This window comes from Leucopleurus acutus, assembly GCF_964270905.1.
Source record: "Leucopleurus acutus genome assembly, chromosome: 12".
Lineage (NCBI taxonomy): Eukaryota > Metazoa > Chordata > Mammalia > Artiodactyla > Delphinidae > Leucopleurus > Leucopleurus acutus.
In genome coordinates, this window is record NC_139154.1 from 15,260,063 (window position 1) to 15,285,973 (window position 25,911).

A 25,911-nucleotide genomic window follows, 5' to 3' on the forward strand; every position below is an offset into this window, starting at 1 on the left:
TTGGGTGAGGCTACTCACAATTGCAACACACCTGGGGATGCCAGTGGCCCTGCGCCTGCGCGGCTGCCCCAGGGGCTGAAGGGATCAACACTGAAACTGACCACATCAGTCTACTGCTTTACTAGCAGAGTAAGTGAGCCTCCTCTTGCCTCAGTCTGCCCAGCTGTGACATGGAGATAATAACAGTAGTACCTACCTGGTAGGGTTGCTATGAGGATTAAATGACTGCCAGGCCTGGCCACATAATAAGGGCTATCTATGTGTTTGTTAAAAAAAGTTAAAAGGTCGAGAGGCTCTAGAACAGACCCCCAAATCACATGCTTAGAGCCAGCCAGAACTGGATTCCTTCGTTCTGAATTCTAGCTCCCGCCCTCTCTAGACACGGGCCATAGCAGGCCCTCAACCTTTCCAGCCTCTGTTTCCTGGCCCACGCGTGATGATGGCACTGGTGCCCACGTTAATGATGTACATATTAATGTACAGTTCACATAAAGTGCCTGAGACATAACAAGTGCTCAAGCAGCAATGGCTGTTATGACCCAGCAGAGCCAGGACGTGAACTCAGGGGTCCTAAGCTCTGAGCTTGTTCCCTGTCCACTGCCCGCGTCTCCCTCCTACGAGTCTCGCCTTCCCACAGAAAAGTGCTTAACTTCTTGGACCCTCTTCTAGAATTTTTTTTTTTTTTTGGCCATGCCACGTGGCATGCAGGATCTTAGTTCCCTGATCAGGGATTGAACCTGTGCCTCCTGCAGTGGAAGGGCAGAGTCCTAACCACTAGACCACCAGGGAAGTCCCTTCTACGATTTGTTTGAAATCTTTCCACTCAGATTGTATTTTTCAACCCTCTAATATTTTGTTTTGTTCTTCATCTTTGGGCTCTCTGGAGTGGTTTTTCCGTATCTTTAAAAAAAACAATGTCAAGTGGTCAGAGCAATTGCATCGAGGGCCCCGCATCAAGGGAATTCCTTTGCAAAGGCACTGAGGCAGCCAGTGGCCATGTCTTTCCAAGTCTCAAGTAAGTACCACGCATCTTTCCTCATTCATATTTTATTAGGAAGCCAGATCGGAGAACTCATCAGTTATAAAACTTTAAATATGAAATGAATCTCTCTTATCAAAGAGATGATTCAGGTGGGAATACCAGATTTTTCTTAAGAGCAGAAGCAAAGGCAAATATGGCATTTTATTTTACAAATATTTAATAGTCATGAAAAAGGAAAAGAACTTTAAAAAAACAACTTTGTGCCAACGTGAACATCCAGGAACTGCTGTGGAGATGGGGCTGTTAGAGCTTAAATGTTAAGATCATCCAGAAAAGTGACATAAGTCATCTTTTATTAAAATAGAATATCTTTGTCTCTTTCCACCATATACATATAGATATTTTCTCTTTAAATAAATATATGTTACGTATTCTAAAGGATGACTTGCTTGACAACATTCACGCGGTGCTTTTGGGCCAGGGCATTGACTTGGTAAGGAAGACATATACCAAAAACATCGAGTGTATGTGGGTTCTCGTATGGAGGAATTTCCAGGATTTGGGAATGTGTCTCAGCTCTCCTCACATGAGGACTTCTGAGTCTTCTGAGGAGTCGCTGGCAAATAAGAGTTCATCTGACGCTGGGCTCCCCAAGGGCAGCGTGCTGGACTGGGACCAGGAGACCCCATTCCTTACCAGCCTGTCCTCCAGTAAAACACCGTTCCTTCCCGCCGTCCCCGTCGCCGGGGCAGCAGGAGCCTGCTCTTCCCAGCCCTCGCTGACCCCGTTCAGGATGTACCTTCCCTCGTGAGGTCTGTTGTCATGGATTTCTGCGGTGACCACGCTGACGGTGGCGCCGGGTGTGCAAGAAGCAATGACCAAGTCGGGGTGGATGTTCACGTCCAGCTGAGCAAGTGCCGGGCCCTCGCAGCTCCCCGGAAACTGTGTGTTGACGTAAATGATGTCGGCTTCGTTCTGAACTTCAGGCAGGCGTTCCACGAGCTTTTCTAGCTGCAGCCTCAGCATTGAAAACGTGGGGCGGTCCAAGGGCTCAGCTCTCCAGCAAGAGTGCATGACTTCATACCTAGAAGCAAAGAAGAGTGTTATCTCCCGGCTCAGCACGTGCAATCCGCCCCTGCTTCTCCCACTCAGGTGGGAGTGGAGGGGCTGGGGGGAGGGGGAGGGGAGCGGGGGTCCTGGGAGCAGACGGGTGTCGGCGCCAGCTCCACACTCACCATCGTTCCAGGCCTTGGGAGGCTCGAGGCATGAAGTCGAGAGGGGGGCCGGCGTGGGCAGGTGTGTGAAGAATAAGGGCAGTGCTGTGACAGTGGCAGGTGAGCCCTGGGCTGGGACAGCCCCTGATTTGAAGCGGCCGCAGCTTCGTGGCGCGTGTAGGGCTGCTGAACCTTGGCCACCTGATGCTGCCCCGTGAAGGAGAAACGCTCGGGGGCCCCTGCTCTTCTCCGTGACTTCGACCTCCTCCAGTAAAAGTAATAACCGCTGACCTGTCATCGGCATTTACTATCTGACAGCCATCGTGTAAGGTACTTTTAGAGACCAGCCTGCTTGGCAGCACGAGCCCACACACAGGTACTGTGATCCCCATTTTACAGAGGAGGATCCTGAGAGCGTGATGCTTGGCCCCAGGACGAGGGTGAAGCTGTGACCCACATCAAAGAGTGTCTGACGCCAGAGCCCATGTTCTTAACCACGGAGCAGCCCTGCTTGCCATGGGTCAGACCCTGACGGGTTTAGGTTCTACCCTGTGGCCAAGGGGGAACCACAGAAAGATTGTGCTTCGGTGCGTTCCCACGACCAGATGATAATGTTAGGAAAGTTGCTTTGGATGTCACCCAAAGGATGTATTAGGATCCTGGGGGTGATGAGAAGAACAAGTCAGGAGACAGAGGGGCCTGCACTTCTGCTCGGGCCTTTCTATTCCCTGAGACACAACGCCGGTGAAATGACGCCAGTTAATAACCCTAGAATGGCTTCTAAGCGTTCAACTGAAAGGAAGGGTCACAGGCCTCTCACTTTAAGGAAGCTAGAAATGATTGAACTTAGTGAGGAAGGCGTGTCAAAAGCTGAGACAGCCCGAAAGCTAGGCCTCTCCTGCCGAACAGCCCAGGTGTGGATGCAAAGGAAAAGTTCTTGAAGGAAATTAAAGGTGCTACTCCAGCGAACACATGAGTGATGAGAAAGCAAAACGGCCTTGCTGCTGATGCGGAGAGTCTGAGACCAGCCACAACATTCTCTTAAGCCAAAGCCCAATCCAAAGCAAGGCCCTACGCAGTGGTTGAGAGTCCGCCTGCCAATGCAGGGGACGCGGGTTCGTGCCCCGGTCCGGGAGGACCCCACATGCCGCAGAGCGGCTGGGCCCGTGAGTCACGGCTGCTGAGCCTGCGCGTCCGGAGCCTGTGCTCCGCAACGGGAGAGGCCACAGCAGGGAGGGGCCCGCGTACCGCAAAAAAAAAAAACAAAACCAAAAAAAAAAAAACCAAAGCAAGGCCCTAACTCTCTTCAGTTCTATGAAGGCTGAGAGAGGTGAGGGAGCTGCAGAAGAGAAGTGTGAAGCTAGTAGAGGTTGGTCCATGAGGTTTCAGGAAAGAAGCCGTCTCCATAACAAAAGGACAAGGTGCTGGTGTAGAAGCAAGTTATCCAGAAGATCTAGTTAAGATCATTAATGAAGGTGGCTACACTAAACAGCAGATTTCCAATGTTGACAAAACGGCCTTATATTGGAAGAAGATGCCACCTAGGACTTTCACAGCCAGAGAGGAGAAATCAATGCCTTGTCTCAACGCTTCAAAGGACAGGCTGACTCTCTTGTTTGGGACTAACGCAGTTAGCAGGTGACTTTACGTTGAAGCCAGTGCTCATTTACCATTCCAAAAGTCCCAGGGCCCTTGAGAATTACGCTAAACCTACTCTTCCTGTGCTCTGTAAAGGGACCAACAAAGCCTGGATGACAGCACACCTGTTTACAACATGGTTTAATGAATATTTTCAGCCCACTGTTGAGACCTCCTGCTCAGAAAAATGGATTCCTTTCAAAATATTCCTGCTCGTTGACAATGTACCTGGTCACCCGAGAGCTCTGATGGAGATGTATAATGAGATGAGTGTTGTTTTCATGACTGCTAACACGACATCATACTGTAGCCCAGGGATCAAGGAGTAATTTAGATTTTCCCATCTTATTATTTAAGAAATATATTTTGTAAAGCTAGAGTTGCCATGGATAAGAGTTTCCTCTGATGAATCTGAACAAAGTAAATTGAAAACCTTCTTGAAAAGATTCACCATTCTAGATGCCGTTAAGAACATCTGTGATTCATGGCAAGAGGTCAAAATATCAACATACACAGGAGTTTGAAAGAAGTTGATTCCAACCCTCATGGATGACTTCGAGGGGTTCAAGGCTTCACTAGAAGAAGTAACTGCAGATGTGGGGGGAAGAGCAAGGGAACCAGAATTAGAAGTGGAGCCTGAAGATGTGACTGAACTGCTGCAATTTTAACCTGTGGTTTTTTTTTTGGCTACACGGAGCAGCTTGCGGGATCTTAGTTGCCCAACCAGGGATCAACCTGGGCCCTCGGCAGTGAAAGTGTGCAGTCCTAACTACTGGACCGCCAGGGAATTCCCTGAATTGCTGCAATTTTATGAATTTTAATGGATAAGGAGTTGCTTCTCATGGATGAGCAAAGAAAGTGGTTTCCTGAGATGGAATCTACTCCTGGTGCAGATGCTGTGAAGATTGTTGAAATGACAATAAAGGATTTAGAATATTACATAAACTGAGTTAACAAAGCAGCAGCAGGGTTTGAGAGGATTGACTCCAAGTCTGAACGAAGTTCTCCTGGGGGTAAAATGCTATCAGACAGCATTGCGTGCTACAGAGAAATCGTTCATGAAAGGAAGAGTCGATCGATGCAGCAAACTTCGCTGTTGTCTTATTTTAAGAAACTGCCGCAGCCACCCCAGCCTTCAGCAGCCACCGCCCTGATCAGTCAGCGGCCACCAGCATCGAGGCAAGACCCTCCACCAGCAAAAGGCTTATGACTTGCTGAAGGCTCCGATGATGGTTAGCATTTTTTAGCAATAAAGTGTTTCTTTAAAAAAAAATTTTATTTATTTGGCTGCGCCAGGCCTTAGTTGTGGCATGCGAACTCTTAGCTGTGGCATGTGCGATCCAGTTCCCTGACCGGGGATTGAACCCGGGCCTCCTGCCTTGGGAGCACAGAGCCTAAGCCACTGGACCACCAGGGAAGTCCCCACAGAGTGTTTTTAAAATTAAGGTATGTACACCATTTTCTAGACATAATGCTATTGCACACTTAACAGACTACAGTATGGTAATCATAACTTTTATATGCACTGGGAAACCAAAAGATTCCTGTGACTCACTCTACTGCAGTGCTCTGGAGCTGAACCCGCAATATCTGGGAGGCGCGCTTGTACTGGGAGAAGGAATGGAGGGGAGGGGGACCCTGAAAGACACCTGCTGGCTGTGGGGACCCAGTGGGATAAGAAAGAACAAGGTGGCCTCTGCGTGTCACCCTGGAGACGAGGAGACCGAGGGCCGGCGCCACGAACCACAGTGGCTGCAGCTGGGAGGCTGTGAGTTCGGCCGAGGAAAGGTCCCCTGGAGGTGATGGGCGCACCGCCCAGAGCGGCCTCTTGGGTGATGGGGACCTGGTCATCCAGAGGTGGGGGTGATGCCGTAAGAAGAGGTGGCCCTCAGCGGGCAGGACTGGGGAGCGGGGCTCCAAGCACACCCTGTTATTTCCATTGCTGTATTTCTCAGGGTTGACTGTAGAATGACCGAGGGGCAACCAAACACAGGAGTCAACTCATCTCCACTAAGGTGAGACAGCAAACAGAGGTGCTCCGAAATATCTGCCTCAGTTTTAAAAGAAAAGACCCCAGATATGGAAATGCAGAGAGCTCTCTGTCCTTCGCCAGTATCCAGACTCAGAGGGGACCTGGGGAGCGGGCTTGGCTCACCAGAGCCTCTGCGAGCCCAGCCCGCGGTGTGAGGAACCAGCCTGGGGGTGGGGACCGCGGAGCCGCTGCTTCCTCCGGCTTTTCCCCAGCCTCCCTCCCCCAGCCGCAGGGCACTGCTGACACTGCAGCTCTTTCACCTAAAAAACCACCTCTCAAAAACCGACTCAGCATTCCCTCGTCATGGCTCTACACGCAGCATCTAAAACCACAACGTGACACAGCTTAGACCTTGCTAAGACCCCAGATAATCAACTTCCCCTGGAGCACCGAAGAAGCCAAGAAAGAAACAGCCACAAAAGTCTCCATTCAGTATTGTTTGACAGAAATGGCTTCCTCATTTGCAGAAGCAAACGTTTCATTCATGTGGCCCTTTCAGAAAGGACCGTGAAGCCTCAGATCTAATTGAATTAGGATTTTATGATGTTTCTTTTAAAGGGCTTATGATTTCTGTGTCTGTTCTAAATGTTATAGATTTACAACCATAATCACCACCACCACTACCACACCCCCCCAAGCACTGTGAGGCTCTGATCAAAAAAAAAACTTTCCTTCTGTTTGGCCACGGTGGATCTGGGAGGCCCATGTGCAAACTGACCGGGGCCTCCTCACCGGTACGAGGAAGCAGGGTCAGAGTGTGAGTGTGGGTGCGCGTGTGTGGAGTCCTGCACAGGCCCACCGGCCCGAGCAGCGCGGCCCGGCGTTCCACGGCGGAGCCCACGCAGGCCCACGGTCCTGAAATGTTCTTGCTAAACATGGTGAGAATACCCCTCTCCAAGCCCATGACCCCTGTTACGCTGGGGACAGACTCATCATTAGGAAGGTTCAGATCAGCAAGCTAGAGGCAGTGCCATAAGAAATGATTTTTTAAAAGTCGGCAAGGTGTTTGGGAGGGGATCGAGTTGTAAAGGTGCTATTAATCACGGGCACCACATATGACACTTAGCGTGCGTGCTTCCTGCAGGCTGAGAACTCCACACACTTCTCTGTTAACCCTCCAGATACCTCTGCAGAATACGTGACTATACTTTTTGGGTGGCTGATCACGTGGCACGGAGTGGTCAAGTCAGCTGCAGTGGCCACAAACGTGGCTAGTTAGGAGGCAGAGCCTGGCCTCTCTGACTCCAAGTCCCAGGCCTCTCCCCGTACTGTCCACCCCGAAGAGAGAGGGGCCTGTTGGGATGGGAAGGGCACTGTGGTCCTGCACGCTGGGAGCTGGGGGCGGTCTCACGCCGGCTGAGTGTACAGTCTCCCTGGGATAGTTTTTTTTTTTTAAACAATATTATTATTTTTATAAATTTATTTATTCATTTAGTTATTTTTGGCTGCGTTGGGTCTTTGTTGCGGTGCGTGGGCTTCTCACTGCGGTGGCTTCTCTTGCTGTGGAGCACGGGCTCCAGGGGCATGGGCTTCAGTAGCTGTGGCACACGGCCTCAGTAGTTGTGGCTCACTGGCTCAGTAGTTGTGGCTCGTGAGCTTTAGAGCGCAGGCTCAGTAGTTGTGGTGCACGGGCTTAGCTGCTCCACAGCATGTGGGATCTTCCCGGACCAGGGCTCGAACCCGTGTCCCCTGCGTTGGCAGGTGGATTCTTAACCACTGCACCACCAGGGAAGCCCATCCCTGGGATAGTTTTAAAACATATACATTTCTGGGCCTGCTCTGTACCAAGAGAATCACAGTCTCCAGGCACAGGGCTGAGGAATCACATTCTTAGACTCTCCACTAAGCAATTCTGAGGACCAGCCTGAAAGCAAAGCCACTGGCTTAGATTTCTCAATTTCCTGATTCAAGATATTCCTGCGATTGGTTTGTTTAAGATGTTGAATGAAAAGAGAAGCATGACTGCTTCAAAAGAGGGCAGAGAATTATGCAAGTACCTCATGCATTGTAAAGTCGGCCTATTTATCTATAGGATATATAGTCATCCCTCGGTGTCCATGACAGATTGGTTCCCAAAGCCCCAGCGGATACCAAGATCTGCAGATGATCAAGTCCCTTACAGTCAGTTGGCCCCCCCGTATCTGTGGGTTCTGCATCCACCCGTACAGAGGGCCGACTGTATTTCCTAGAGGGGCTTACAGAACTTCAGAACACGTGCAGGCTCACTGGAGATGTGCACACACCGCTTCCCACACCAGGAGAGGCTCCTGTGCCGGACATCTGCGTGTGTCATCTTCTGCCCACACCCGCCTGGCTGAGTGTCCCCACCCACTATGGCTGTGTGTCCCCCAGGTCTTTGCGGGGTGCCCCGAGATGAAGAGCAGCTGACTCACAGTTCATCCAAGCAGTCCTCTGGCTGTTTCAGCCTGTGGCCGTGCAGAAGGTAGTCATATATTTCGTGGTTCTGGACTCCGGGATAGGGGGTCATTCCTCGTGTGGCTATTTCCCACATGGTCACGCCAAATGCCCACTGAGGACAAAGCGACAACGTCAGGATGCAAGTCTTTTCAGAAAGGCTGAATGGACTTTTTCATCGGGAAAGGTCATTTCCTTAGAGCCCCGGCGGTCATGCACAAAGCTCACAATTATGTTTGAGATACGCCGCTCTCCCAAAACGGCAGTAACGTGGGGTCGGAACGTCACAGTTCCCCATTTTTACTAAGGCTGTTTGGGAAATGAGACAAAGGCAGATCTAGCCTTGTGTCACATCAGTGCTCTGTTTAATGTTCTGTTCCTACTGTTGTCGGCAAGAGTTTTCTTTTCCTGATCTCTGGTTAAGGGTATCCATACACAGTACCTTTTATACAGCATCCTAGTCCCAAACAGCCATGGGATGAATTCATTTAATGTAACGTGAATATGAAATATCTTAGTTGCAGACAATGAATCCCTATACTGTAGCAGAGGAAAGTGGAAATAAATTAAGGGCCTTTGCCATTCTCTGAATGTCCGGCTACTTCACCGGAATCTAATGTTCCGCCTGAATTAAAGCATCTAGCGATAAATAAAGAGAAGTGTGAGCATGACCCAGTCCTCAGTTGATCAAAGAGTAAGATGTCCTGCATCACCCGCTTAAGTCATCTCTTTCAGCAGGCCTTCATCTTTGCAATGCGGGCCCCGAATCAAAACTCTGTACGTACGTACCACGTCACTTTTACTGGTGTATACTCGGTCCGCGAGACTCTCTATGGCGATCCATTTCACAGGCATCTTAGCGATGCGGCCCTGGCGGTAGTAGTCGCCACTGTAAATCTTCTTAGAGAGGCCGAAGTCCGCGACGCAGACAGTCATGTCGTCTCGCAACCTACAGAGAGAGACAGAGTGAGTTCATGTCCTCAGCGACCTCAGAGGCAAAGCCTGAAATCACAGGTCTGCACCTGATGCAGCTGAAAACATTCACGACGAGTAACCAAAAGATAGAGACCCCACAGCCTGGGAGGGTCCTGCTTTGGGACCAATGGCAGAGCAAGTGAGGGGGAACCAGATGAGTTATAACTTTCTACCCTTCTGGTCTGTGTGGGAATCTGGACCAACCAGGGCACCTGGGCACAGAGGATGGAGCCATCTGGAGGAACAGAGGGGCACGGGTGTAGAAAGATAAGCAGCTCCAAGCCAGGGCCCCCTCGTGGACTCATCTAGAGCCCAGTAGCCTTCCTGCCTGACGTCTGGAAGCAGCACTGGCTCCATAGATTAAGCCACCTGACAGCTTGGGGGAGGTGGGGAAGCACGTGCTGTGCGCGGGGGACACTGGACTTCCTGCTAAGACAGTGCCAGGTGGTACCTGAGGAATTAACTGGAAAATTAAAGGAATACAACTGCATTTAAGGCCCAAGCAGTTAAAATTGATCTTAGACAAGAAGGAGAGGAGGAGGGGGAGGAATGAGCGGTCTGGACGTAGGGCGACTACCTTGTCCCTGTTTGCCTGACGCTAACATTTAAAACTAAAAGTCCCACATCCTGGGAAATCCCTCAATGCTGGACAAACCGGACAGCTGGTCACTCTACCTCGTGGGAAAACCATGAAAGAAATGTTAAGGGGAAGAAAAGGTTTTCATGATTCTCCCTCCATGGTAGACAAATTATTTAAATAAAAAACAAAACCAAGGGCTTCCCTGCTGGTGCAGTGGTTGAGAGTCCACCTGCCGATGCAGGGGATGCGGGTTCGTGCCCTGGTCCGGGAAGATCCCACATGCCGCGGAGCGGCTGGGCCCGTGAGCCATGGCCGCTGAGGCTGTGCGTCCAGAGCCTGTGCTCCGCAACGGGAGAGGCCACAGCAGTGAGAGGCCTGCGTACCGCAAAAAAAACCACAAAAAACAAAACAAAAAAACCCAAAACCAAGACCCTTCTGGGTTTTCAAAAATGAGGTGAAAGTGACAGAGGGCTGGGGGGCAGGGTTGGTTAGGAGGAGGCAGGGGACAGGCTCCACTGTCACATCTCCAACGAAGAAAAACGAGTAACAGCAATACATTTAAGGAACACTCTCTCTTCTTGCAATAGTGAACTTCCAATCAAGAAATAGTTATTGTTTTTGAAGATTTACAGCAGATAATGGCTGTTGAAGCAGACTGAAGAGATGGGGAAGGTGAAGTTCGAAGTTCTTGGATAAGCCCTTGTGTCTCTGCTGCAAAAAGAAAGCTATGGTGTAGTCAGGACAAAACTGCTTCACAAGGCAGTATCATGAAAACTCAGGGACAAAACCACTATGATTTTCATACTGTCTTCATGATCAGCTGACTTATATGTAACTCTGGATCCAAATAAGCTGATGGCAGTTGGGGAGGATCCCAGAGTTCACACCTAGTGCTCCTAGCTGAGTGAGAGTGTGAAAATAAAGAAGTAGTCACACATAAACACACGACTATATAGAAAATAGATAACTAATAAGGACCTACTATATGGCACAGGGAACTCCACTCAGTACTCTGTAATGGTCTATATGGGAAAAGAATCTAAAAAAGAGTGGATATATGTATATGTATAACTGATCACTTTGCTGTACACCTGAAACTAACACAACATTGTAAGTCAACTATACTCCAATAAAAATTAAAAAAAAAAAAGAAGTCCCAGGGGAGTTTTGGAGGCCAGCCAGACTCTTAAAGGCAGAGGTAGTGAAAACCCTCAAGCAAACACCCAGTCATGCGTCAGGGCGGTAGAAACCCCAACTCCAGAGCCTGCCCCACTGTCACCTCCCAAGGCTAATCTTCCTCCATACTTTAACATCAACAGGCCACCCCACAGGCCCACAAATATCTACCACCATGAGGTCCAACCCACTCCAGGATGGGCCAGGGCTCTTACATGCAGTTTCGAGCAGCTAAATCTCGATGAAGAAAGTTCCTGTTGCTCAGATACTCCATTCCCTGGGCAATGTCCACCATGAACTTCAATAGTGTCTGCAGAGGAATATGCTAGGGGGTGGAAGACACAAGGAGACAGATTATTATTATTATTATTATTTTTCTGGCCACACCATGAGGCTTGTAGGATCTTAGTTCCCTGACTAGGGAATGAACCCGGGCCCTGGCAGTGAAAGCGCAGAGTCCTAACCACTGGACCGCCAGGGAATTCCTGAGAGACTATTATTATTATTATTTTTTATAAATTTATTTATTTATTTATTTATGGCTGCGTTGGGTCTTCGTTGCTGCGCACGGGCTTTCTCTAGTTGTGGTGAGCAGGGGCTACTCTTTGTTACGGTGTGTGGGCTTCTTATTGCAGTGGCTTCTCTTGTTGTGGAGCACAGGCTCTAGGCACGCAGGCTTCAGTAGTTGTGGCACGCAGGCTTCAGTAGTTGTGGTTCGTGGGCTCTAGAGCGCAGGCTCAGTAGTTGTGGAGCACAGGCTTGGCTGCTCTGCGGCATGTGGGATCTTCCCAGACCAGGGCCCGAACATGTGTCCCCTGCGTGGGCAGGCAGATTCCTAAGCACTGCGCCACCAGGAAAGTCCAGGATTATTTTTTAAAAGGAAACCAAGTTACTTCCATTTGAGGGGGTGAAATGATGGCTTTATGACTGAGAAGCGTGGCCATGAAACAAGTAAATTTCCATATCACTAATGTCACAAATAAGGTTTTAAAAATGAATGAAAAACAAACAAAACCCAACAAACCCTAAAACTTCTTGGTAAGTATCACGTTTTCTTCTCCTCGTCTTTAAAGGTATTAAAAAAATTAATTTATAACTTTAATGCAATTCCAAAGATACCGCCAACAATTTATTTTGTGTATGTGGCCAGTTAATAACATTCTTTTCACAAGTTATGAGCTCAAATGCGATCCTTGTGTCCTTCTGAGTGGCAGTGGGACAAAGAGGGGAAAAGAAGGGGGGTCTGGCCTCAGTGGGGGAGGATCTAATGCTTTGACAGCAAAAAGCCCATGGAGAAGGAGCTGTTCCCAATTATGCACCCACATCTGGTATCATTTTATTTTGAAATGTTTCAAAAGAGGCTTTTTTTCTTCTGGACAGAAAGTAGGATGGTCTTTACCCCTTATCATGGGACCAAAGTACCACAAGTAAGTATTCGGGAATTTTCACTTTTGTTTCTCTAGGGCCTTCCTGTAAGTTTTAACAGCCTAATGTTTTTTTTCTACGTTGTAAAAATCAAACCAGACCGTGTGTTAGAAAACCTGCCGTGTTGGGACTCATTACGAGGATGATGACTAATGAAGACTTCTGTGTAGTAATTCAATGTTTTAGTGCAGTCAGAGCCCTAAAGAAAAGGGTTCACAAAGTTCCTAGAAATCATAAATGGGTCCACCCGTGATATATTCTTCCCCAAAGCATTGGATTTATGGTTTATTCTAGTCTTCTAAAGTGGTACTCGTGAAAACACTGAATTTTTGTTTTTTTTATTTTAATTGGGCTGTGCTGGGTCTTAGCTGTGGCATGCAGGCTCTTAGCTGAGGCATGCGGGATGTAGTTCGATCCTGACCAAGGATCGAACCCAGGCCCCCTGATTTGGGAGCATGGAGTCTTCACCACTGGACCACCACAGAAGTCCTGACACTGAATTGTTAATGATTTATATTTCTCAACTAAGACACGTGTCAGTCACAGACTGTATATATAACAAAAATGCTTTATCCTTTACCCTTACATAATGGAGTTGTTAAAAAAAAATGTAAGTAAATCAGGCATGAAAGCCTTACGCCTCTGCTCTCTATATGTGGGGCATTTGATTTTCTGGATGCTAATTTCCAGGAAAGGACTTGGGCGCTAAGAAATATCCAATCTGCTGACATTCATGAAAGTATAATGAATATCCGGTGCTATTCATTTGTGTTAGTTTTTTCTAGGCAGAACTATGTTAATCTTGCAGGCTGTGACCAAAGGTCATTTAAAAGATCATTGTGTGGTAAAACTAATAAATGAGGTCAATAAGGTTGCAGGATACTAGATTGACATCCAAAACTCAACTGCATTTCTACACACTAACAATGAACTGTCTGAAAATGAAATTAAGAAAACAACATCTGCAAAAGAATCCACAACAAAATACTTAGGAATAAATTTAACAGAAGTGCAAAACTTATACTCTGAGAACTACAAAAGCAAAGAATTAAATTAGTTTCTAAATAAATGGAAAGGTATCCAGTGTGCATGGATTGGAAGAGCAGGCATGCTATTCACACAGAGGACAGAATGGCACCCAGGTCCTGCTGAAGAAGCACACTTATATGACTGAGACCTAGTCTTGGGCCACTCTAGCAGGACCAGAGGTATTTATTGCCAAGGAACTGACTGATAAGGCAGTAGAGATTTGAATAAAAGCTTGATTTTCTAGTTTGTCTATGACGCATTTTGTGACTTTCAGCTTTACATGTGGCTACAAAGTGTCAAAATATGAAAACACATTCCTTTTAAAAACATTCCTTTAAAATTTTTATAAAACCTGGGAGTTTCCATCATTGGAGGACTATTCATTAGTCAGTAAAATGCTGTGTACTTGTTTCCTTGTTATTCTGTTCAAAAGAACGTAAGATGACAGCAGTACTTTTGGCAGACACAAACTGATTCTATAATTTATACAGAAGGGCAACAAAACTAGAATAGCAAAAACAACTCTGAAAAAGTAGGATAAATTTGGAGGAATCACATTACCTGATTTTAAGACAATAAAGCTACAGTAATCTCAATGGTGTGATAGGGGCGAAGGATGGCACATAGCTAAACGGAACAGAACAAAGAACTCAGAAATAGACCCACACGTGTACAACTGATTTTTCACAAAGGTGCAAAAGCAATTAGTGGATTAAGGATAGTCTTTTCACAAATGATGCTGGTCATCTATATGCAAAAAAAGCAACAAACTAAATTTCACACCTTATACAAAAATTAATTCAAAATGGGTCACAGACTTAAACGTAACATGTAAACCCACGAATTTTTAGAAGAAAACACAGAAGAAAATCTTTTTTATCTGGAGTTAGGCAAAGAGTTCTTAGAAATGACAGTGAAGGTATGATCCATTAAAAGAAAAAACTGATGAACTATATACTTCATCAAAATTAAACTTTTTTTGCTCATGTTAAGAGAATACAAAGCCAAGCTACAAACTGGAAGAAAAGTCTTTGCAAATCACATATCCAAACAGAGGAACTGTAGCTAAAGAACTCTCAAAACTCAACAAGAAAACCAACAACCCAATTAAAAAATAAACAAAAGACTTTAACAGACACTCACCAAAGAGGATATAAAGATGGTAAATAAACACAAGATGCTCAACATTAATCATTAGGGAAATGCAAATAAATTTCATGATAAGCTATCACTATACACCTATCAGAGCAGCTGAAAACAAAACAAAACAAAAAACTACAGATAATACCAAGTGCTAACAAGAACGCAGAGCAACTGAATTTCTCATACCTTCCTGGTGGAAATGTAAAATGGTATAGCCATTCTGGAAAGTAGTTTAGCAGTTTACTATAAAGATAAACATACATTTTCCATATGACCTAGCATCCCATTCGTGGGTATTTAGACTAGAGAAATGAAAAGTTATGTTCACTCAAAAACCTGTATGTGAATTCTTATAGCAACTCAAAACTGTCATAGGTCCTTCAATAGGCAAATGGAAAAAGCAAACTGTGATACAGCCATACAATAGAAGCCTTCACAGCAATAAAAAAAGCAATGAACTACTGATACATGCAACTTGGATGGCTCCCAAAGGCGTAATAGTGAGTGAAGGAAGCCAGTCTCAAAGAATTACAAACTATATAATTCCATTTATATGGCATTCTCTAAAAGACAAAACTGTAGTGATGGAGAACAGATCAGTGGTTGCCAGGGGTTAGCCATGTGGGCAAGGTGTAACTATAAAGGGGTAAGTAGAAGGAGGAGGAGATTTTGGTGATGGAACTGTTCTGTATCCTGATTGTAACGGTAGTATATGAATCTATACATGCATTATAATTTATATAACTATAAACCAAAAAGGGAAAAAAGTCATTATTTTCTGTATAATTAAAAAAAAATTTTTCTTTAAAGCAGAGGTCTTCTTAGAAGCCCATATGATTTAAATTTATTTATTTATTTATTTTGGCTGTGTTGGGTCTTGGTTTCTGTGCGAGGGCTTTCTCTACTTGTGGCAAGCGGGGGCCACTCTTCATCGCGGTGCGCAGGCCTCTCACTATCACGGCCTCTCTTGTTGCGGAGCACAGGCTCCAGACGTGCAGGGTCAGTAGTTGTGGCTCACGGGCCCAGCTGCTCCGCGGCATGTGGGATCTTCCCAGACCAGGGCTCGAACCCGTGTCCCCTGCATCGGCAGGCAGATTCTCAACCATTGCGCCACCAGGGAAGCCCTTAAAGTATTTTTATAAAGGATATAAATGGCCTATTTCTCTTCTACAAAGATTCAAGAAAGACATCCAATCTGAGGCTCACTACACTTGCACAGGGGTCCAGAAAAGGGAGGAGAGTTAACCTTCACAAGATGGATGATTGCTGGTCATCAAACAAACCTGTGTATTTTTATTTTTTTTTTACGACAGAAATCACTCTTGTGAAATATGAAATCCCCCCCTGCAAATTATTAGAAAAATCATACAATATACCAGGAAATTAAATGTAGGCAAAATCACTCATCAACATGAAGTGAAATCCATTCAAGGGGATGCTATGCAGCCATTCACAGACATCTGTCTGGAGGCTGCCCCATCGGGCAGGGGCACCCACGGGATGGGGCAGAGAAGAACTAAAGGCATGGGGTCTGCAGCCAGTTCTGCCTCCACCACTGCTGATTCATGCTTCAGTTTCCTCACCTGAGATTCTATTCGTAACTACTTATTATGGTGGCGGTGCCATTGATATATACGAAACACAGGCTGGCCCCTGCCAAACATTTAACCCTTTAGCCCCTGTTGTTGGCCTACAGACAGATGTGTACATACTGAGCCCCTGCCTGTGAAACATACAGATGTGGAATCAACGGTTGCGATGTGAACGTCCAAGGATGCCAGTGTTGGGAATTATGGGTAATATTTTCTTCTTCTCCAGGCTTCTTAGCATGTTACTGTCTGTTTCTTGGGGGACTGGGAAGAGAAGGAAAGCACTCAGCCATGCTGAGTCCCCTACTTTGGATTAGGCCCTTCACCTCTTTGGAGGAGCCCCAGTGACTTTGTAATAGCTCTGTGATGTGGCTACAATTTCCTGTCTCTGGTTAGTATTTGTGCTGGTGAAAGACTTAAAGAAGCCATGAACAAAACAGGTGTGAGCACAGGACCATGGGGGTAGCTAAAAAAAGGAAGGGGCTCACTTTCCCGTTTAGGTCCCTTACGCCGTCCCTGGAAAGAACAGAACAAGTACAAGAAAAAGGAAAGCAAAAGTCTCCTGGCCTGTTCGTAACACACAGGCATAAACTACCAACAGGGGCAGCCAGACACAGGGAAGAAGGCTCTAGAAAATGTGCCCCCTAAATTGGGTCTCAAGTTTTATGTTTTTTTCAACTGCCTCGCCGTATTATAAATAAATGGCCGTTCCTACAGGTTCACCTGTCTCTTGGGATGAGGACCTTCCCCATGAAGCTCCCCAGGCACCATCTTATTACTACTATCTCATCACGACTCTTTCCACCACCTGTGACCGATGGGCGAGGTGTTTCAGTCTAAGAGCTCGTTTCCATTTGGTGTCTCTGCTCTGTGGGGCTTCAGGGCAGGGTTTGCCCTGTGGGGGTCAGTGTTCCTCTCAGGGGCACCTTGGAAGGCAGGCAGGCTGGCCCACCAATTCCCAACACACTTTCTGATTCTGAGGACAGAGCGGCTCGGGGTGAAGAGAAACGTGGACCCCCTCAGGGTCTCTGAAAAACAACTCAATGCAACTTCTCCCTGAAAACTGAGATGGCTCCGGCATTCAGGAATTTCAGAGTGAACAATCTAAAAAGAGGAGACTTTCAAGGAAAGAGACCACCCTGACAGCAAGAGGGGCGCCCTCTGCTCCACTCCCAGCCTGCTTCTCCCTCACATAAAACAGGAATAATGAAATGTATGGGCAGGCCGGTTATGAGGACCACATTTCAACCCCCAGGGTGCACAGTGAGCACGGAACAGAGGCCAAGGTCCCCTCCTTCCCTCCTTCATTTTCTAGGTTAGATGCTGGTGTTGTCCAGGCCCTGTCACGGGAGCCCCAAGCACTGTTCAGAGGCCACGCAACCGGGTGATTAATTACCTTTGGTCCCGTCTCCAATCGGGAATAGAGTAAATAGGTGTGCAGATCCCCATATTTCATGAAGGGTAAAATTACCATGGGCCTGGGGATGCCTTGAGGGCTAATTTCTATACACACACCTGGAATTAAAAACAGAGAGTAAGTTACAAAGAGCCCTTGTTACCAGTGACCAGAAAAAGCACTGCAGGAGCGCTGGCCAAATTGAAAACATGTGCTCTCAAGTTAGCGGTTAAGAACACAAAACCAAACCCTCACAACTCACGCTGTATTCTAGAATAGGGAACACACACCGGGGCCACTTCTTGGTATTTCTTTTTCTTTCAGACTAGTGCCAATCTTTGCACGAAAGCTCTCAAAAATTAATCGATACCAAGTACAGCCATCTATAAACCCATGGCGTTTCTGTTATACTGAGTCTAAGTGAGGGGTAGTGACTGCAGCAGAATTCAAGGGCAAACTAGTTTCATGTGATGGTTCAATACTTAAGCGTATGAAGAAGTCCCCTGCAACCGAATGCTTAAAACTATTGGAAGAATTCTGAGGGCCAATAGGTGAAATTCACATCTCTGAATGTTAACACATACACGGGGGGAAAAAAACATCATTTGTCATGGATGCTAGAATCAGAGCCTGTCTGTCACCTGAGATCAAGCTTACAGTGCTCTTGCACATGGTGGCACAATTACAAAGCACCACTGTTCTCAGAGTCCGCCGAAGTCAATAGTTACAAATGAGCAACAGTAGTTTCTTTGACGTAACATCGTCTCCAAACATTAGTTTTCCCATCTCTCTGCAGTGTCCATCATAATAAACCTTTGAGAGTTCCCCAAAGAATTTAGCATTTATCAAGTCACAGGACAGCAAAAAAAAAAAAAAAAGTCAGCAGAATATTCAATTATTTTTAAGTCGCTCTTCCCTCCTGGAATAGTATCACATAGCAACCACTTGATACGGGCTCTCCATTTTGTGTTTTTTAGCAAACAGTGCCACAAAACCAAATTCTGCCCATTAAATCACTGACTCAAATCACTTGAATCGAGTGCCATGAAACTGTCAGTGCAGATCCCGAGAAATCAGTACTTGAAATATGTCAATAAATTGTTTCTCAAAGATGATCCCTGGAATTTGTCTACTTTTACAGCTTTACTCCACTGGCTTTTGATTCACGGGTAAACTCAATCAATACAAATTATAGCATAACCAGCTTTCATGTGTTGTAACTGGGGTGACCGGGGGCTGTTTTAATCCACAATCACCTAGAACTCTGTGGACACTGAACAGTCCTGAGCCCACCGATGTCCAGGAAAATGCAGGCCTATTTTTACGACCAGCCTCAGAAAATATAACCATAAGAAGTCTTTTGGGTGAAAACGCCCTTATTTTTATTTTATTTTATTTTTTGCCACACTGTGCGGCTTGCGGGATCTTAGTTCCCTGACCAGGGATTGAACTCGGGCCCCCTGCAGTGGAAGCACCCAGTCCTAACCACTGGACCGCCAGGGAAGTCCCGAAAAACCCGATGTTATAAATAGCTTCGGAGTTACACAAGGTGTAAAATTTATCTGCCCCAGAGATGTTTCCTGTGGCCCAGAGTGGATCAGCTGAGCCCCTCTGGCCACCCAGTCCTATGTTTCTCTGAGTACCTAGGAGTCGGATGACATTTGGGTGGTTGAAGTCTTTCATGCACGCAGCCTCACTGAGAAACTCCTCAATCTCTCGCTGCGAAAAGTTGTCCACTAAAAGAAAAGACAGAAAATGTTAGGCACGAGTTATTTACTCAGAGAAGGGGAGGGGGCAATAGCAATTTTGTTCTTTAAAATCAGGCAAAGGCAAAATGATAGCAACAGTAAACAGATGAGTGGTTGTCAGAGACTGGTGGGGGGAGGGATGAATAGACGGCATATGGGGGTTTTAGGAAGCTGAAACTTCTGTATGACCCTGGAATGGTGGACACAGGGCATTATGTATTTGTCAAAACCCACAGAACAGACAACACAAGGGGAACCCTAATGTAACCTATGAGTTTCAGTTAATAATGTATCACTACGAGTTCATCAATTATAAAATATATACCATACCCATGCAAGATGTTAACAGGGGAGACTGTGTGAGGGGAGGGGGCATATGGGTACCCTCTACTTTCTGCCCAATTTTTTTTTTTTTTTTCAGCTGAGCTGCAAGGCATACGGGATCTTAGTTCCTTGGCCAGGGGTCAAACCCATACCCCCTGCAGTGAAAGCCCCGAGTCTTAATTACTGGACTGCCAGGGAAGTCCCTGCCCAATTTTTCTATAAACCTAAAACTGCTCTAAAATGAAAGCATATTAGTTTAAAAAAACTAAAATCAAATCCAACTGATCTGTTGCAATGATTTTTGCCTTCAAAAAAGAAAGAACACATGCTTCTCTCTCTCACCACGTTTCTTGCAAGTCTGGTTGCCCAATCACGCTTTGTGAACTAGATACACTTTCATACCAAGTTTTTGCAATTAAGCCAATTTAAGAGAAACATTTAAAATTCTATATTATGGTAAGTGAAATAAGTCACATGAGGACAAATCCTGTATGATTCCGCTTTTATGAGGTATTTAGAGAAGTCAAATTCACAGAGACAGAAAGTAGAACGGTGGCTGCCAGAAGGAGGGGGCACGGGGGATGGAGGGTTGTTGTTTAATGGGTACGGAGTTACGGTTTTGCAAGGCGAAAAAGTTCTGGAGATGCACGGTGGTGATGGTTGCACAACAGTGTGAATGTACTGAATGTCCCTGAACTGCACACTTAAAAATGGTTAGGATGGTATATCTTATGTTATGTGTATTTCACCACAGTTAAAATCAAACACAAAGCCAAGCGTGCCTTAGGGAATCTGCTTTAACAGGGGGAAAGTGTTGATTGAAATTACATGTAAGAGCATGGAGTACAGCGTCTGTACCTCCTATGGGCTTAAGATATATTAACCTTCCTACCAAAGCAAATTTAAGCAAAAAAATTCTATAGACCTGCAAGATGTCTGCCAACTTTGCCCCAAACAACCAGGTGAAGGGGGCAAACCCCTTCCCCAGGGTCTAACCCCTCCAGGCAAATGTAGATGAGCCTGGGATTCAGAGGCCAGAGACTGGGCTTTTAATCTTTGATAATTAGCATGGATGCAATTCACATACAAGTTACTCTAACTAAGTTAAAGGATTGCAGAGCCAAGGCCAGAGAGGAAACAGGTTCCAGGCCCAGCTCCTTTGACTAGGGCCCCTAAACTTTCTACTCGGTGAATTGGGATAACTGATGGAAGGAGCCTTCCTAGGGACACACTGGGGGGTTAACAGAAAAATGAGAGAGGCAGGAAGGATGCTGACTGTGGCTTGATACCCAGACTCGGTTCCACACGGGTTCAGCTCCAGTAAGTACTCTAACTTCGGGTTTTCTCAGTCTATGGAGGAGATGACCCACACCTACTTCCTAGTTGTGTTGATTTCCTGCTCCTGCTGTACTGATGAAATGTGGGAATAACTGCAGTGCCCTCTGGCACACGGTAAGAATTACATAAGTATTGGCCATTATTAGGTATATAGAAAGCTTCCGTCTGACTTATTGGTTATTAGGGTTACTTTTTATATTTAAATTAAAACTTCAGCCTCCAATTCTGGTTAAGGAGTCTCAGTACATGCTTATAATCTAACTGATGCTTTAATGCCCAATAAACAGTGGATTTAAATTTTAGGAAGAAACCAATTTTACTTTACCCCTTGATCAAAAATAATATTGAATATATCCAAGGGGTAAATGAGGAAGCACTATTAAGAGCATTAACAAACACAGCACCAAATAATTTTCCTCTGTATGAATGGTGAGGACAACTCAGGTGAATGGTATACGATCATGGTCAATTTCATGGGTGCCCAGCTGGACACCTGAAGAACCGAACTTAGACGATCGTGTGTCTCCAGGCCCTGGAGATGCTTCCTGGAGAAGGGCATGGGGGGACCCGTTATCATGTTCCGCCATTGCAGTCTGGTCAATCTATGGTGAGGAAAACTCCGGCCCGACCCTCCTTCTTTCTAGCTATTTGATTTGGACAAGTCACCACCTTTCTGAGCCTTCGTTTCCTTGTCTAGATGGACATGGGCACAGACTCTGAAAGGGCTCTAACTGGCATCTGCCACTATTTTTGTCAACACTGTAATTCATTCTCCTCCATGCTGCGACCAAAGTGAACTTTCTAGAATGTAATAATATGCTCTTGTCCTCATGTGCTTAAGACTCTTAATAGCACTTTACCACTTGTGGGATGAAAACAGATTCTGTGTGATGACGTATCAGGCCCCTCCTGACCCAGATGTAAGCACTCTTCCCAGCTACCCTGGAAACTGCAGTTTATGATCATAGCTCTTGATATGCCTTTAACCAAAGAATATTTCTCCTCTCTCTGGGAATCTTACCTTCCAGGCAGTGCACAGCTTCCTGCAGACCATACAACCACCCTCAAGTGAGGAAGTGAACCCACCAAGCCAAGCCAGACCAACCCCTGGGGTCAGATGCTGCTACCAGCTCAGTCCTGCCTTGGAAATTCGTGCTTTACTTTGGAATCATTATCTCTACTAAATGATGAGAGAGGGGGAGGGAGAGAGTAAAAATAACAAATGTTATTGCCTTGAGTGTGCTGGGGCTCAGGGTGGGCCGCCCCAAAATATGTCACGACGGCATATTGATTACTTTGAATTACAGTTACTTAGGAAATGGCCGGTGCAAGGGGGACACTCTGACACTCTAACACTCCTTTCTGTCTTCCTGAAAGCAGGAAATAACTCTCTCATGTGAAGGATGAAGGACACCCTTATCGCCAGAGAGGGAATTCTGGCTGAAGAAGCCTGTATAAACAAACCTTGTTAGTTCTTTCTTTCTTTCTTTTTTAACATCTTTATTGGAGTATAATTGCTTTACAATGGTGTGTTAGTTTCTGCTTTATAACAAAGTGAGTTAGCTACACATAGACGTATATCCCCACATCTCCTCCCTCTTGAGCCTCCCTCCCACCCTCCCTTTCCCACCCCTCTAGGTGGTCACAAAGCACCGAGCTGATCTCCCTGGGCTATGCAGCTGCTTCCCACTAGCTATCTACCTTACATTTGGTAGTGTATATATGTCCATGCCACTCTCTCACTTCATCCCAGCTTACCCTTCCCCCTCCCCGTGTCCTCAAGTCCACTCTCTACGTCTGCGTCTTTATTCCTGTCCTGCCCCTAGGCTCTTCAGGACCATTTTTTTTTCTTAGATTCCATATATATGTGTTAGCATACGGTATTTTTCTCTTTCTGACTTACTTCACTCTATATGACAGACCCTAGGTCCATCCACCTCACTACAAATAACTCAGTTTCGTTTCTTTTAATGGCTGAGTAATATTCCATTGTATATATGTGCCACATTTTCTTTATCCATTCATCTGTGGATGGACACTTAGGCTGTTTCCATGTCCTGGCTATTGTAAATAGAGCTGCAATGAACACTGTGGTACATGAATCTTTTTGAATTATGGTTTTCTCAGGGTATATGCCCAGTAGTGGGATTGCTGGGTCGTATGGTAGTTCTATTTTCAGTTTTTTAAGGAACCTCCATACTGTTCTCCATAGTGGCTGTATCAATTTACATTCCCACCAACAGTGCAAGAGGGTTCCCTTTTCTCCACACCTTCTCCCTTGTTAGTTCTTTAAATTGACTACCCCAAGCCCAAACTTTGAGCTTTGCTTTGATTCTTCATTTATTGAGCACCTAAAACCCACGTTTCTTTGTCCTGTCAATTCCTCACAAATTTACTATTTCTTTGTCTAAAACATATAAAAGCTGCCTCTTTGGCCACTTCGTAGGTCCCATTTCTATGACATTTCCTGCACATGAATTAAAACTTATTTCTTCTTCTCCTGTTAATCTGTCTTGTGTCAATTTTATTAGGCCAGCCACAAGAACTTAAAAGGGGTGGAGGGGGAAATCTCCCCCTCCCTGACAAGTGTAAAGAATATATAATATTCTGAATCACTTTGCTGTACATCTGAAACATTGTAAACCAACTATATTTCAATAATAAATAAATACATAAACAAATACATAAATAAATAACACCAAACATTAAAAAAAAAAAGAGGGCTTCCCTGGTGGCGCAGTGGTTGAGAGTCCGCCTGCCGATGCAGGGGACATGGGTTCGAGCCCTGGTCTGGGAAGATCCCACATGCCACGGAGCAACTGGGCCCGTGAGCCACAGTTACTGAGCCTGCACGTCTGGAGCCTGTGCTCCACAACAAGAGAGGCCGCGATAGTGAGAGGCCCATGCACCGCGATGAAGAGTGGCCCCCGCTTGCCACAACTAGAGAAAGCCCTCGCACAGAAACGAAGACCCAACACAGCCATAAATAAATACATAAATAAATTTAAAAAAAAAAAAAGCACCATCAGAGCTTCAGACCCCTCCCCCAAACAGACAAGCCCTGAATTAGTGTTTCCTCATGTTCAGTTTGAAAAAAAAAAAAAAAAAAAAAAAATATATATATATATATATATATATATATATATATATATATATATAAAAAATGCAGGTATGAAGAGCTCATTACAGTAACTTTCCATCTGTGACCTTAACAGTGCTCTGGATGGCCTTCTGACCCATTGGTGACCGAGACCATGACATATGAACTCCATCATTCATCACTGGCCTGATGAAGCACTGGATACTGAAGCAGCTGCCCACCCCTAGAAGAATGGGTTTCATCAGGGTTAACTCACACTTCATGGTTTTCACGGCCACCTTCTGAGAGGTCCCATCCTGCTGATTAAGATTTCCTTCCATGACAGACCCAAACTCTCCTGTGAAGTAAAACAACATCTATATTGACCTTGTGCAAAATCTCTCTTGCCCACAGAAATGCAATAGCACTGTAGCTGCTGTTTTCACGTGGCCCCATTGTGACCCCAACACAGCAGCCGGGCAGAGCTGGCCAGGTCACCCACACTGGTAAGCCCAGGGCACAGGCCATGGCCTAGCCTCCTGCTTGTCACAAGCTTGGTTGGCTCAGACTTGGCTCAGCTCATCACTTTATTAAGCATCATAACTGATTCAAGAAACTTACAAGACAACATGGAAATTGTTACTGACGTGCATCAAGTACAGACTCTTAATACCATTATCATTTATCCTAAGACCATTTTGACAAATATGTATTTTCACCTCTGTTCCTCTTTAATTAGGAAGATGACAAGAATAGTAAACTTAAGAACTAGAGGAATAAATTGAAAGTATATAGGAAGCCGACCCATGAATTGCATTGCATTTTAATGAAGAGAGGAAATGAATATTTTTCGAGAGCCTACTGTGTTTGTTAGGCTCTGCAGAGGCCTTTTTCATAGGCCAAATCTGAGTTTCAAAAATCACTATTTACTTCATCATTTTAAAAGTTATAAGGTTTGAAAAAAAAAAAAAAAAACTTATAAGATAGAACTATTTGTATTATAACTTCAAGTCACAAAAATGGTATTTTATTTAATAAATATATTTGTTAAAATGACTGTGAACTGTTTACCTTCTTACTCATATTTTAAAAGAATGAAACTGCTTACCTTCACCCAGAATTTTTCCAAGAATTAGAAGGTTCCTGTCAATCACGACGTCCTCTAGTTTATTTTGCAGTTCCTCACTGACTCCCAAGCTACGTACTATAAAAGGAGTCACAGAACATACAGGACCTGTCAGTATGCTTCCTTTCATCTGAATATAATTAAAATTGTATATAAAGTCCTATAAAAAGTTAAACATTTTTCTCGTTTTAGATCCGTAGCTCTCCCCCCAAATGCCAGTAGTAAAATATCACACTTAATCGTACTTAATGATTAAACTGAGTCAAACGAATGTTTCAGGGCAAAATTAATCCTGCAGGATTATAAAAATCAGCACCGTATTTCTCTTCCCATTGGGTGGTAGCAGCAGCTGGCAATCCGATGCATGCAGGGGACCTTTGCCCTTGACTCTAAAGGAGTGAGGAAGCTAAGTCGATATTCTTTCCTTTCTTTTTTTTTTATTTTTAAATATTTATTTATAAATTTATGTGGCCGCGCTGGGTCTTAGTTGCAGTACGCGGGATCTTAGTTGCCGCCTGAGGGATCTTCGTTGCGTCACGCGGGATCTAGTTCCCTGACCGGGGATCAAACCCGGGCCCCCTGCATTGAGAGCTCGGAGTCTTAACCACTGGACCACCAGGGCGGTCCCCAGTCAATATTCTTTCTAGTGGAGCATTTACTAGTATACCCCTAAGTGTGGGATACAAAAAAAGTCATCAGGAC

The 25,911-nt window shown here is 45.5% G+C and overlaps 1 protein-coding gene across 1 annotated transcript in view; it reads right to left on the bottom strand.

Moving 5' to 3' along the window:
* Nucleotides 1-1,541: 1,541 nt before the first annotated feature.
* The window catches only part of MERTK (MER proto-oncogene, tyrosine kinase), a gene marked incomplete at its 5' end in the record, with an annotated part of 110,165 nt that continues 85,795 nt past the window's right edge, over nt 1,542-25,911 (bottom strand). Inside the window, 8 exons of the mRNA XM_082852133.1 lie at nt 1,542-2,066; nt 8,260-8,396; nt 9,071-9,230; nt 11,228-11,337; nt 17,595-17,713; nt 19,238-19,330; nt 24,361-24,441; nt 25,192-25,287. Of these exons, the coding sequence (XP_082708259.1) occupies nt 1,565-2,066; nt 8,260-8,396; nt 9,071-9,230; nt 11,228-11,337; nt 17,595-17,713; nt 19,238-19,330; nt 24,361-24,441; nt 25,192-25,287 (1,298 nt within the window). The 3' untranslated portion in view covers nt 1,542-1,564. The remainder of the gene's footprint in view (nt 2,067-8,259; nt 8,397-9,070; nt 9,231-11,227; nt 11,338-17,594; nt 17,714-19,237; nt 19,331-24,360; nt 24,442-25,191; nt 25,288-25,911) is intronic.